Source organism: Medicago sativa, chromosome 1 (assembly GCF_051527215.1).
Source record: "Medicago sativa cultivar Bolivia chromosome 1, Bolivia_mono, whole genome shotgun sequence".
In the NCBI taxonomy this organism is placed as follows: Eukaryota; Viridiplantae; Streptophyta; class Magnoliopsida; order Fabales; family Fabaceae; genus Medicago; species Medicago sativa.
In genome coordinates this window covers 75,218,321-75,231,183 of record NC_140749.1, presented here as the reverse complement: position 1 = coordinate 75,231,183, position 12,863 = coordinate 75,218,321, and the positions used below count along the sequence as shown (strand labels likewise).

General features: G+C 34.8%; 1 protein-coding gene across 1 annotated transcript; it reads left to right on the top strand.

The window, feature by feature from the left end:
- The first annotated feature begins 7,028 nt into the window (after positions 1–7,028).
- PHYA (phytochrome A) lies at positions 7,029–12,510 on the top strand. The gene is made up of 5 exons (XM_085736425.1): positions 7,029–7,458; positions 8,258–10,324; positions 10,438–11,254; positions 11,406–11,696; positions 12,177–12,510. The coding sequence occupies exons 2-5, from the start codon at positions 8,269–8,271 to the stop codon at positions 12,385–12,387; spliced, it is 3,375 nt and encodes a 1,124-aa protein (XP_085592551.1). The 5' UTR covers positions 7,029–7,458; positions 8,258–8,268; the 3' UTR covers positions 12,388–12,510.
- The last annotated feature ends 353 nt before the right edge of the window (positions 12,511–12,863 follow it).

Genomic DNA, 12,863 nt, shown 5'->3' with positions numbered 1-12,863 from the left:
ATTTACAATTTTTAATACCTTGTTATCATCAAAACCCTTTAAGGTTCATTGTTAAACACATTTTGTTCCAACATACATAAGATCTATAATACAAAAAAAGAATAACAACATAATTAAGTACTAACTCACTTAGGTTAGTCTAGTAGTATTGGTTTGGGATCTTGAAGTGTGTTGCGTCTTTGAAAAAACATAATTAAGTACTAGTATATATAACTAACTTTTACATCCAATGCTCTACTTTCTTCTTGTCTCTTTTTCTTTTCTTTCTTTTCTTCCACCTTACATTTCTAACCCCGGATTTTCATGTTATCTCCAACCATTTCTTGAAACAGCACTCATGGGTAATTTCAGAGACGTTGCAAAACCACCGTTTACAACTTTAACGTTGTATATATTCTTCATATATATAACAATAATAGGATGATATTTTTGGTGCTAAGTATAGAATTAATGATGTATATGATAGAGCATGTTTGTGGCCGTTTCTTTTTGTTTATTAAGAAAAGAGTGGATGAGGGAATGTTTGAGATTGAGATATCTCATTTGCAAGAAAATCAAGAGATTTACCATGGGACACCCTCTCTTGTTGGACGAATAAAGCCGTGTTAGAATTAGTCAAAACGTGATATAGCTTGACAATTGAGCAATTTATTTGGATGAATAAAATCGTATATGCCATAAACATTGTACTTAATGATATTTGGATTAGTTAAGGAACTTATAGATGAGAAACATTGTTCATTTCTTAGCATGATCGCTCGAAGAAAAGAAAATTATTGTTGAGAGCCATTAGACGATAACTTTACTAACTTTTAAGTTCAACATCAATATGCAAATGGTGTTATGAAAATGATATATAAAGCTAATGCCTGTGAACAATAATACGGTTTTTTTATAAGATGTATTGGATTTATGGATTTAAATTAAATATTTATTCAATCAATTCCTTAAAAAAAAATATTCAATGCAATCAATCCGAAAGGAGTACACTAGCACATTGTTTTGACTAGAAAATATATATTCATTCTTTCAAATTAGTATAATACATCGAACATAACACTAATTCAACGTTATTAAAACTGTAAAGAATGAATTTACGAACAAACACACAATATCTAAATTAAAAGCACAAAACGGCAAAATATCTACAAAAGTAACAAAAATCAAAGTGGCCAAAGTATCCATACGTCCAAACATTTTTCTATTATCTTTTGAAATTGTAGTGCGGGCATATACCCCACAACTATTGATTTAGGTTCGTTCATGGACTAAGTTATTGATTTAGAAATGATTCAGCAATTTGAAACAAACAAACCATTTGGCTCAATTTTTAATCAACAACACCTTAGCTCATGTATTCATGGGTAATAATTTTAGAGACGTCGCCAAACTACTACTTACAACTTCCAACCAACAACTTTTAACATTGTGTTAACAAGAATACAATGAATAGAGCATATTTGTGGCCATTTCTTTTCATTTAATAGGATAAGAGTGGATGGGAGGAATGTTTGAGAATTTAGATTATTTGCAATACTATGAGTGATGCCCACTCTCTCTTGGACGACAAAGGTTATAGCTGCTGGCTAATAAGCTACCATATGGCAATGTTGATCCCTTATGTTATTGTTTATGAATCATGATGTGTCTCTTAATTTTATTTTTGAAAGAGATGTGTCTTAGAGAAACTCTTGGATGGTCACATGACCAAGAAATTGCAATTGGTCACAACCAATGAAAGCTGGACACATCATCATACACATAAGGTAAAAAATTAAATAATTAAAATGAAGAGAGAGAATATGAGTCCAGAGTTATTATTATTTTTTTTAACCCGTGAAAATAAAAACATTACCAACAAAAGAGAGAGAGGTGGCGGTGGCCGGTTTTTCTTTAGAGCCATGCCAGAACGACGATGAGGGTGGCGGTGAAGACAGCTGCGACGTCCGTGTTGATGACGGTGATAGAGATGGTGCAACGATGGCCATGCCGGAACGACGACAAAGGTGACGGTCAAAACGGCCGCAACTTCGATGTTGATGACGGTGACAAAGAATGTGCAACGACAAGGGTGGTGGTGAAAACTGCGGCAACTTCGATGTTGATGACTTTGATGGCGGTAAAAGAGTGGAGGGATAAAGAGAAAATGAAATTTTACCACTCAAATTGGACATCTTTTTTTTTTTTTTTTATCAAATTCACTGGTTTATCACTGATTGTATTGTTTATGAAAATGGTTTTTGGAAAATTGGCTTAGGTGGAACCAATTTTGCTGGTGTTTGGTTTTGCAATGTGTGTCATCTGTTTTGGTTTGTAACAGAGTTCAGCAAACCAGAAGAAATTCAAGAGACAAAAGTGTAGCTTAGACACATACTTTGTTGTAAAATTAGGTCAATTGGTTGTAAAAGGGGTTATGAATTTGCTTGAGTCATGTAAAAGTTCCAACTAAAATTAATGAAATTATGTAGTTCTCATACTACTTTGACATTCATTGAGTCACATTTCAATCTTTTGTTTACAAGTGATAAACATGCTACTTATTACAACAATTGAACATTAAATCTTTAAATTTCTGCAATAGGAGAGTGTCTCAATAGGAGATGTGTCTTAATGCATTTATACGTGGAAAATGACATATATGACTGGATGATCCCGGACAGGCTATATGGGCATAAAATAGGCTGATAAAGTTATGAATATTAAAAAACTAGTAATACATATGATAAACAAATTGTTTCACAAATTACTTCAACCGCAATCAAGTAATGAATATATTACCTACAACTAAGTCCAAAATGTTAATAATAGTGTAGGTTTACAACTTAGAGTGAACTCTTTAAAACTTAAATTTCAATCCTTCATATGTCGACATTAATTCTTGTGTTAAATTAGTTCGTACATAGTTTTGCTCCGTCTATAATTTGACTCTCATATAAACGATGATATTGCACATCTGGATTAGTCGATCTTAAAGTTTCCAAAAGAGAAAATAATTGTCTTACTAAAGTCGTTATCATCAAAACTAGTACGCACCTTTATCCATCAATTGGTTGTCCTCTTGTCGATATTATTTATCATGGGCGAATTGCTCACGACCTTTGGCACCATATATCGTTCTTAATTCTAACCTTATTTGCTACTTTTTTTCATTCACCATTTCTTGTATTTACCAATCCACATTTTGCCACCACTGCCAGTAACATTCAATTTTATTGTCACTTTAAAAACATTTTTTTTTGAAAGAACATTTTATTGTCACTTAAAAAACATTGAATTTTGTATTGTGATGTGGATAAATTCCTGCCACTCCCATTTCTTATTTGATGAATCTAAGTAAATTTCACCAAATCAATAATTTAACTTCCTTTACATTTTTTCTAGTTTCACGATATAAAAGGTTAAAAAGCATGTATTAGAACATGTCTTCTTGTTGTTGTTTTGTTATTTAAAAAAATAATATTTAAATGTAGGCATGGCAATGGGGCAAGGTGGGGACGAGTTTTACCTTCTCCGTCCCCACACCCGATTCTCATATACTTACCCGTTACCCTACCCAAACCCAACAGGGATGAGAAATTGAATCTCATCCCCGTCCCCGACGGGTTCGGATATCCCCGCCTCATCCCCGTCAATATTTTTTTGGGAAAATTGCACTCACCTCCCCTAAGTTTTCTTTAAATGACACAAGCATCCCTTCTAGTTTTAAAATAGACATCAACCTCCCTTAAGTTATTATCATTAAATAGATAAATACTTCCCTTGTCTCTTAACTGCTGTTATCTTTCTGTTAACATATGGATGTGAAGTTGAAGTTATCACTGTCTTCATTTACCATTTTAGTGATTTGTCTATTTTAAAAATATCATCTTCCTACTGAACCGTGAAGCTTACAAGCTAATTTAAAAACAAAATTTTACAAAATGTGAGTTATACAAATCCTTTCAGGTCCTTTTTTTTTTGTTTTGTTTAATGTTTTACAAATCCTTAACATGGTTGGAAGCCTCTGGTGTGTTTGGAAAAAGAGGTTAAATGAGACTTCAAGTTTAATTTTTATCGTGTATAAGTTAATGTTGGTTATCAGACCCGGGGGGGGGGGGGGGGGGGGGGGGGGGGGGGGGGGGATAGGAATGGATACTAGTGTTCAGACTAATTAGTATGAATCTAGTACACCGACACCACAAAACTATTCTTAATTTACTTAAAAAAAACTGTTTGCAATCACCGAATAATTTGGATGAATATTAGCCATAATTGATCCATCCAGCGCACATGGATTCAACCATTTAGGATTGACAAATTCATAGCAGGGCTATTTATAGTATCACTAAGTTTTTTTTTCTCTAAACTAAACAGATGGTTAACAGAGTTAACTTGAGGGGAGGTTAATGTATTTTTGAAACTAGAGGGGAGGTGTGTGACATTTAACCAAACCTCGGGGGAGGTCATTGTAATTTTCCCTATTTTTTTTAATAAAAAATAGAAGTTTTTTTGCATCCCCTAGAGCAACGTTGTAATACATTATCCAACAATACACCCACTTTAACATTTGTTAGACTGAATGATTTAGTTGATCCTCTAAATATCAATGGTAGTTTTCATTAACATGATAATTATCAAACAACCTAACATGACATATCAACATAAAATAATATTTTACATTTGGGACGGGTTAGGGTATGGGTTCGGGGTGGGTACATATATACCCGTTACCCGTCCCATACCCGTGTTTTGAAATCGGGAAAAACCCATACCCATATCCAAACCCAGTCAAATTGGGTTTGGTTCGGGCCGGTAACCGTGGATATGGGTTTTGTTGCCATGCCTATTTAAATGATGTGATTTTGGATTTAATTTAAAGATTGATTCAATATTTCTTTCAGAGTGGTAAATTGAGCAATGCTATATCTCTAGAAAAATAACATTAAGAATTCTTCAAGAATAAAGAGCAGCCAATCACAATGCACTATTTGCCACAATTCAAGGATGTGTGGCTGAAAAATAGGAAGTGAACAAATAAATCATGCAATTAAAACTTTCTAACTGTGTCTTGAAAAATTCTTTATGCTATTTTTCTAGATAGGTTCTAACCCGAATAACCACGAAAAATATCCAGACCAATTTAATTTATGCATTGTCGATTGAGTTGGTTCACAGACAAAATTGATTTAATCTAATCAATTTGAAAAGAACATACATGATTTATTCACCATATATATTCATTTATTAATAAAAAAAAATAAGCAAAATTACTCTTATCATCCCTTAAGTTAATTTCAAATAACAATTTCGTCTTTTATCTTTTATTCACATCACTTTCGTCCTTTTAGTCAATTTGGATATAAATTTGTAAGATTTAAATCTATGATTTTATTTTGATATAAACTCTTACTTAAATATATAGTTCTTTAGTTATGTTTTCATATAAATTTTAAATTTAATACTTAAAAATTCATTTGCAAACGGTTAAAACAATAATCGTGAACTAAAGTAATAACCATAAAAAATTATAAAAGTAAAATGAATTGATATATAACCATGAACCATGGTTATTTTAATATATAATTTCTCTTTATAAAAATTGGATTAAATTAGATGTCATGGATTTTTATAATAACCATGAACCAAAGTAAAATGAATTAATAATAATATTCATAAAAAATAATAACCATTAAAATAAACAACATAAATAACAGGAAAACTTATTTTAATTTTTTATTTTTGGATAGAAAAAATAGGAAGAAATCTTAAAGGATAGGAAACCCGAAACCGATTAATAATGCAGTTGAGTATTTCCTTTGAGTCAGTAACGTTACAGTGGTACGAGGCATGGGCTAATTTGATGAAAGTTTATTTATGTCAGACAGATATATTAGCTGTGTGAATGTGATCTAAAAAGATGTTGTGATATCGAGAGATAAACAGTTTCCACCAATTAAAAACAAAGGATATGATGACATGGCATCTCTGTTACTTACTTAGCCGCATATCACCAAAACTTTGAGCATTTGCACGTGACACCCATAACTTACTCCTTTCTCCATATCCAATGTATGGGACTTGGACCCCATCCAACCAAATTCATCCACCTCGTAATAAAAAAATAATTTTTATTAAATAAATATCTTAACTTTTTCCACTACTTTTCTTTAGTTAGCAATTTTTTATGTTTAATTATTGTGGGTGGGGAATTAGGAATTGAGACTCAATGATTAATGTTCCCTACATGTACCAAAAAAATAATTATTGAACATTGTACCGAAGTGGTGTTAAAAGAATTGATAATATGACTCTTTTTAGGGAAAGAAATTGAGTTTAACTTCTAAAATCGATCATTTAAGAGGTAACACATCTAGATAAAAAAAAAATAGATGTTTTATTGTCGATTTGAGAATGTGGTAATACGACACGTTTATAAGTTAAATATCGTCAGAAAAGCCGTCTATCTAGAAGGTAGCACAATTCTGATAAAAAAAGCAAATGCTTTATTGCGAGAGTCCGGTAATACAACGCACTTACAAGTTAAATATTTACTTGAAAAAAGTCATCTATTTAAGAGGTAGCACAATCCGATAAATAAACAGATTTATTATTGCGAGAATGGGGTAATACGACACGCTTATGAGTTAAATATGGTTAGAAAAAAGTCATCTATTTAGGACGTGACACAATCCTAATTAAAAACAGATGCTTTATTGCGATAGTCCGGTAGTACGACGCGCTTACGAGTTACATGATTAGAAAAAAAGTTAGTGACCCCTATTAAAAAATAAATTAAAATTAGTTTAAATTAAGAGCCGACATGAAATCTAAGATGGTAAGTGAATTGAGTGATGTTTGAGAAGAAGGAAGGAAAGTCAAGGAAGCAAGCAGTAACAGTAACTACCATGTTTGTTGTTTAATTAAGTGTATGTGTTATCATGCATTATTTAACTTTCCTTTTTTTTCTTATCTATTTTAGGAACAAAGCCAAACCCACTTGCCCAAATTAGATATTTTTTTACATATACTAATATAATAATAAAAACAGCACCAAGTAGATGGATGCTGCTGTGATGAGTGAATCTATCAAAGTGTTAGTCTGTTGGATGATGATTTGATTTTTATATTCTTTATTTTATCTTTATTCATTTCATTCCTTTCCATCTTCACATGGGGGTACCATAAAAAATTGATATATTATATAGTATTTATGGCATGATGGCGGTCCCTTCTCAGTCACAATTGTGTGCTGAATTATACTGACCTTGCTTGGTTGGAGTTTTGGAGTAGAGGCTCCAGCTGGGTGGGAGACAAACAAGGGCGGTGGTGATCCAGCTTGCTGCTGCTGCTGCTGCTGATGCTGCAGGTGCAGGGTATGGTATGGTAGTCACACACAATTGGTTATTTTAACCCTTAGCTAATACCTTCATTTCTTGTAGTTACTCTTTCACATCAACCAAGTTTTTTCCTTCCAACAAGGTTAGTTACTTGTTACCTTTTTTTCTTACTTAGTTACTCCCTCCGTCCCGGAATAACTGACCTATTTTCTAAAAAAAAGTGTCCCAAAATAACTGACTCATTTCAATTTTCAATACAACTTTCATCATTCCCAATACAATATAACACTAAATAATACTACTTTTATCATTCCCAATACAATATATTCCACTTTCCCCTTTATTTATACACTTTTCTTAATCTGTGTGAAAAACCAAAGTAGGTCAATTAAACCGGGACGGAGGGAGTATTTGTTATTGTCTTGTTGAATTTGTTTCATGTGTTTCTGTCTTGTAAAGGGAAATAGCTATAGAAATACAATTGTTTGATGATTGTAATAATGGATTTGTTTCTGACTTGTTTGGTGTCATCATTATTTACAGAATCAACTGACAGTACTAACTGATTTTTTTCTGAAAGTTATGAATTAATTAATGATTACAACCAATTTTTATACTGTCATGATCTTTCACTTGATGTGTGAGTATTGTTGACTGTCTTCTATGATTGGGTCATAACTCAAATTATAACTAATTAAAACCTTACATAATTTTGTCATCTTGAAAAGTATTGGAAGTTTTTTTTTTTTTTTGAAACGGTCAATGTTAGTATTATTCATAATTGTTAGTATTATGAGGAGGGTTACAATTACAAAGATTGACATTCAAGTAAATTAGTAATAGACTTCTAAAGTTCTGCAGTCTCACATGCTCAGTGATGATTCTTATATGATTTGGATTGACTTAGTGGTTATGTTGTTTTTTTATCATTGTAAATGCAGTTTGTGATAAAATGTCGACCACGAGGCCTAGCCAATCATCCAACAATTCAGGGAGATCAAGAAATAGTGCTAGGATTATTGCTCAGACAACAGTAGATGCAAAACTTCATGCAACTTTTGAGGAGTCTGGTAGTTCCTTTGACTACTCGAGTTCGGTGCGTGTCTCTGGTTCAGTTGATGGAGAGCATCAACCAAGGTCCAACAAAGTAACAACAGCTTACCTCAATACAATACAAAGAGGCAAGCAGATCCAGCCTTTTGGTTGCTTGCTAGCTTTAGACGAGAAAACGTGCAAGGTTATTGCATACAGTGAGAATGCACCGGAAATGCTGACCATGGTGAGTCATGCTGTCCCTAGTGTCGGTGACCACCCTGCCCTTGGCATTGGAACTGACATAAGAACTATCTTCACCGCACCGAGTGCTTCTGCGCTACAAAAGGCACTAGGATTTGCGGAGGTTTCGCTTCTTAACCCTATCCTTGTTCATTGCAAGACTTCTGGGAAGCCATTTTATGCGATTATTCACCGTGTTACCGGTAGTTTGATCATTGACTTTGAGCCAGTGAAGCCTTATGAAGTTCCCATGACTGCAGCAGGCGCATTACAGTCTTACAAACTTGCTGCTAAAGCAATTACAAGATTGCAATCTTTGCCTAGTGGCAGCATGGAAAGGCTTTGCGATACAATGGTTCAAGAAGTTTTTGAACTAACAGGTTATGACAGGGTGATGGCTTATAAATTTCACGAGGATGATCATGGGGAGGTGATTGCTGAGGTAACAAAGACAGGTCTAGAGCCATATCTGGGTTTGCACTATCCGGCCACAGATATTCCCCAGGCTGCGCGCTTTTTATTTATGAAGAACAAGGTCCGTATGATAGTTGATTGTCACGCAAAACATGTGAAGGTTCTTCAAGACGAAAAACTCCCATTTGATTTGACTTTGTGTGGTTCGACCTTAAGGGCCCCACATAGTTGCCATTTGCAGTATATGGCTAACATGGATTCAATTGCTTCCTTGGTTATGGCTGTAGTAGTCAATGACAGCGATGAAGATGGAGATAGTGCTGATGCAGTTCTCCCACAAAAGAAAAAGAGACTTTGGGGTTTGGTAGTTTGTCATAACACTACACCAAGGTTTGTTCCCTTTCCTCTAAGGTATGCTTGTGAATTTCTGGCTCAAGTATTTGCCATCCATGTGAACAAAGAAATAGAATTAGAATATCAGATTCTTGAGAAGAATATCCTGCGCACGCAGACACTGTTGTGCGATATGCTGATGCGAGATGCACCCTTAGGTATTGTATCACAAAGCCCTAATATAATGGATCTAGTGAAATGTGATGGGGCTGCACTCTTGTATAGAAACAAGTTATGGATATTAGGATCGACGCCGAGTGAACCTCAGATAAGAGAGATAGCTTTATGGATGTCCGAGTACCATACAGATTCGACTGGTTTGAGTACGGATAGCTTGTCTGATGCAGGGTTTCCAGGGGCTCTTAAACTTAATGATACTGTATGTGGAATGGCAGCTGTTAGAATAACTTCAAAAGACATAGTTTTCTGGTTTAGGTCGCACACTGCTGCAGAAATCCGATGGGGTGGTGCAAAGCATGAACCTGGCGAACAGGATGATGGTAGGAAGATGCATCCAAGATCATCATTCAAGGCTTTCCTCGAAGTTGTGAAGGCTAGGAGCATACCATGGAAAGACTTTGAAATGGATGCTATTCATTCGTTACAGTTAATACTGAGAAACGCATCCAAAGATACGGATATGATTGATTTAAACTCAAAGGCAATCAATACAAGACTAAATGATTTGAAGATCGAAGGGATGCAGGAATTGGAAGCAGTGACGAGTGAGATGGTTCGGTTAATTGAAACAGCAACAGTGCCTATTTTGGCAGTGGATGTTGATGGGATGGTCAATGGTTGGAATATCAAAATTTCCGAGTTGACAGGTCTTCCGGTTGGCGAAGCTATTGGAAAACATTTACTCACACTTGTTGAGGATTCTTCAACTGATATAGTCAAGAAGATGCTTAATCTGGCACTGCAGGGTATGTCTTTCTCCTTTTCTATCTTATTATACTTACTTAAGTTCCTTTCTTTTCTTTGTTTTTCAAGCCTTAGGATTTTAATTGTTGATTTTGTTCTCTTATAATGTAATCAGGTCAAGAAGAGAAGAATGTTCAATTCGAGATCAAAACACACGGGTCTAAGACGGATTCCGGTCCTATTAGTTTGATAGTTAATGCGTGTGCAAGCAGGGATCTTCATGAAAATGTAGTGGGAGTTTGTTTTGTGGCCCAAGATATAACTGCTCAGAAGACAGTCATGGACAAATTCACCCGAATTGAAGGAGATTACAAGGCAATTGTACAGAACCCCAATCAATTAATCCCTCCTATATTCGGCACAGATGAATTTGGCTGGTGTTGTGAGTGGAATGCAGCTATGATTAAGATAACTGGATGGAAGCGAGAGGAGGTGATGGATAAAATGCTTCTAGGAGAGGTTTTCGGAACTCATATGTCTTGTTGTCGTCTAAAGAATCAAGAAGCTTTCGTTAATTTCGGCATTGTACTTAATAAAGCGATGACTGGTTTGGAAACAGAAAAGGTTCCTTTTGGTTTTCTCTCTCGGAAGGGAAAGTATGTAGAGTGCCTACTTTCTGTGAGTAAGAAAATAGATGCGGAGGGCCTAGTTACCGGGGTCTTCTGTTTTTTGCAGCTAGCTAGCCCGGAGCTGCAACAAGCGTTACATATTCAACGCCTATCTGAACAAACCGCTCTCAAGAGACTGAAAGTATTAACTTATATGAGAAGGCAAATCAGGAATCCTTTGTCTGGGATTGTGTTTTCCAGTAAAATGTTGGAGAATACTGAGTTGGGAACCGAACAAAAACGAATTGTGAACACTAGTTCTCAGTGCCAGCGCCAGCTTAGCAAAATTCTTGATGACTCGGATCTAGACAGCATCATTGATGGGTATGATTTGATATCAATAAATATTTTGTTCATTAATTTTTTTAACTCTTCCTTGCATTCATGTGGTGTGAAATTTGAACACAGGACCAAATACAACAGTTTCTAACATCATTTAACTTGACATCTTTTTCTTCCATGTATGTTTTAACAGGTACTTGGATCTCGAGATGGCTGAATTCACTCTGCATGAGGTACTGGTGACCTCTCTTAGTCAAGTCATGAATAGGAGTAACACAAGGAGTATCCGAATAATGAATGATGTTGCGGAGCATATCGCGATGGAAACCTTGTATGGTGATAGTCTTAGACTTCAGCAGGTCTTGGCTGACTTCTTACTGATTTCCATCAATTCCACACCAAATGGAGGTCAGGTTGTTATAGCAGCCACTCTAACTAAAGAACAGTTAGGGAAATCTGTCCATCTTGTAAATTTGGAGCTCAGGTAACTTTCCATACTCAAGCATTTCAAAATCCTTATTTAATCTGGTAAAATACAAATTAAATTGATCGATAAAAAATAGTATCATACAATTGTTTATGAATTTACCATGCAGAGCTCAGATAGCTTAAGTTTTTCAGCTCATAACCATAAGTAACTAGCTTAACAGAACTAACAGAAGCTCGCAACGTGCGAGAAAAAAAATGTTGCATTAACTGATGCATGATGTCACATCAACACCTAGTTCTCTTGTGCTAGGACACTACCTTAGGAACATAAGAAACTTGTATTGTTCTTCTCCTAGCAAGTATCCAGTGCAATATTGCACAGACGCAGGGATAAATAGCAGAAAACATATGCGTGAAATTCCACCACATATCAATATCAGACCGACTTTTCTTAGAATAGATGGAAAGGAAAGAAGAAACTTGCATTACAAGCTAAGCTTAAACTAATATGTCTTTTGTATTTATTTTTGTGTAGCATAACACATGGTGGAAATGGGGTGGCAGAAGCAGTGCTGAACCAGATGTTTGGAAATAATGGGCTAGAATCAGAAGAGGGTATTAGCCTACACATCAGTAGAAAGTTGTTAAAGCTTATGAACGGCGATGTTCGATATTTAAAAGAAGCAGGAAAATCATCCTTTATTCTATCTGTTGAACTTGCAGCAGCCCAAAAGTTGAGAGGTTAAAATTTTGGAAAAATAATAAAAGAGGACACAACATGAAATTGTTCAATGTAACTCTTATGTTTCAGGTTTCTTTAACTTGTTGTAACGTATGTTGTAGATATATGTATTAATCTCCTTCACCTATTCTCAGTCAAGCTTTTCGTTTTTTTCTTTCTAAAATCAATTCTTGGTTCCTTTCTTTTAATTACAAAGAGGGCCGAAGTCTAGTAATTGTTGGTTTTTTCTTTTGGTGTTAACCCTCCGATTCCTATGGAAAAGGGGCGCTGGTAATCCCTTGAGATAAAGAATCGAACTCGGTTATCTCAAATGATTTGTCTTTCGTGAAACTCATTAACCACTTGAGCTCAATTGCTTGGTTAATTGTCGGTTCCTTGCTGCAAAATGAAATGTTAGAACACATTTAATGATATTGATTTCTATCTAATAAACTATATTTTGGTATTTAGAAAAGTGACTTGTATTTTGAAGACAAAATT

Bases quoted from the DNA above. Each gene is read 5' to 3' on its own strand.
- PHYA (XM_085736425.1), top strand. From the start codon at position 8,269: ATGTCGACCACGAGGCCTAGCCAATCATCCAACAATTCAGGGAGATCA. The intron at 11,255-11,405 runs GTATGATTTGAT...ATGTTTTAACAG, and splicing joins CTAGACAGCATCATTGATGG to GTACTTGGATCTCGAGATGG. The intron at 11,697-12,176 runs GTAACTTTCCAT...ATTTTTGTGTAG, and splicing joins CTTGTAAATTTGGAGCTCAG to CATAACACATGGTGGAAATG.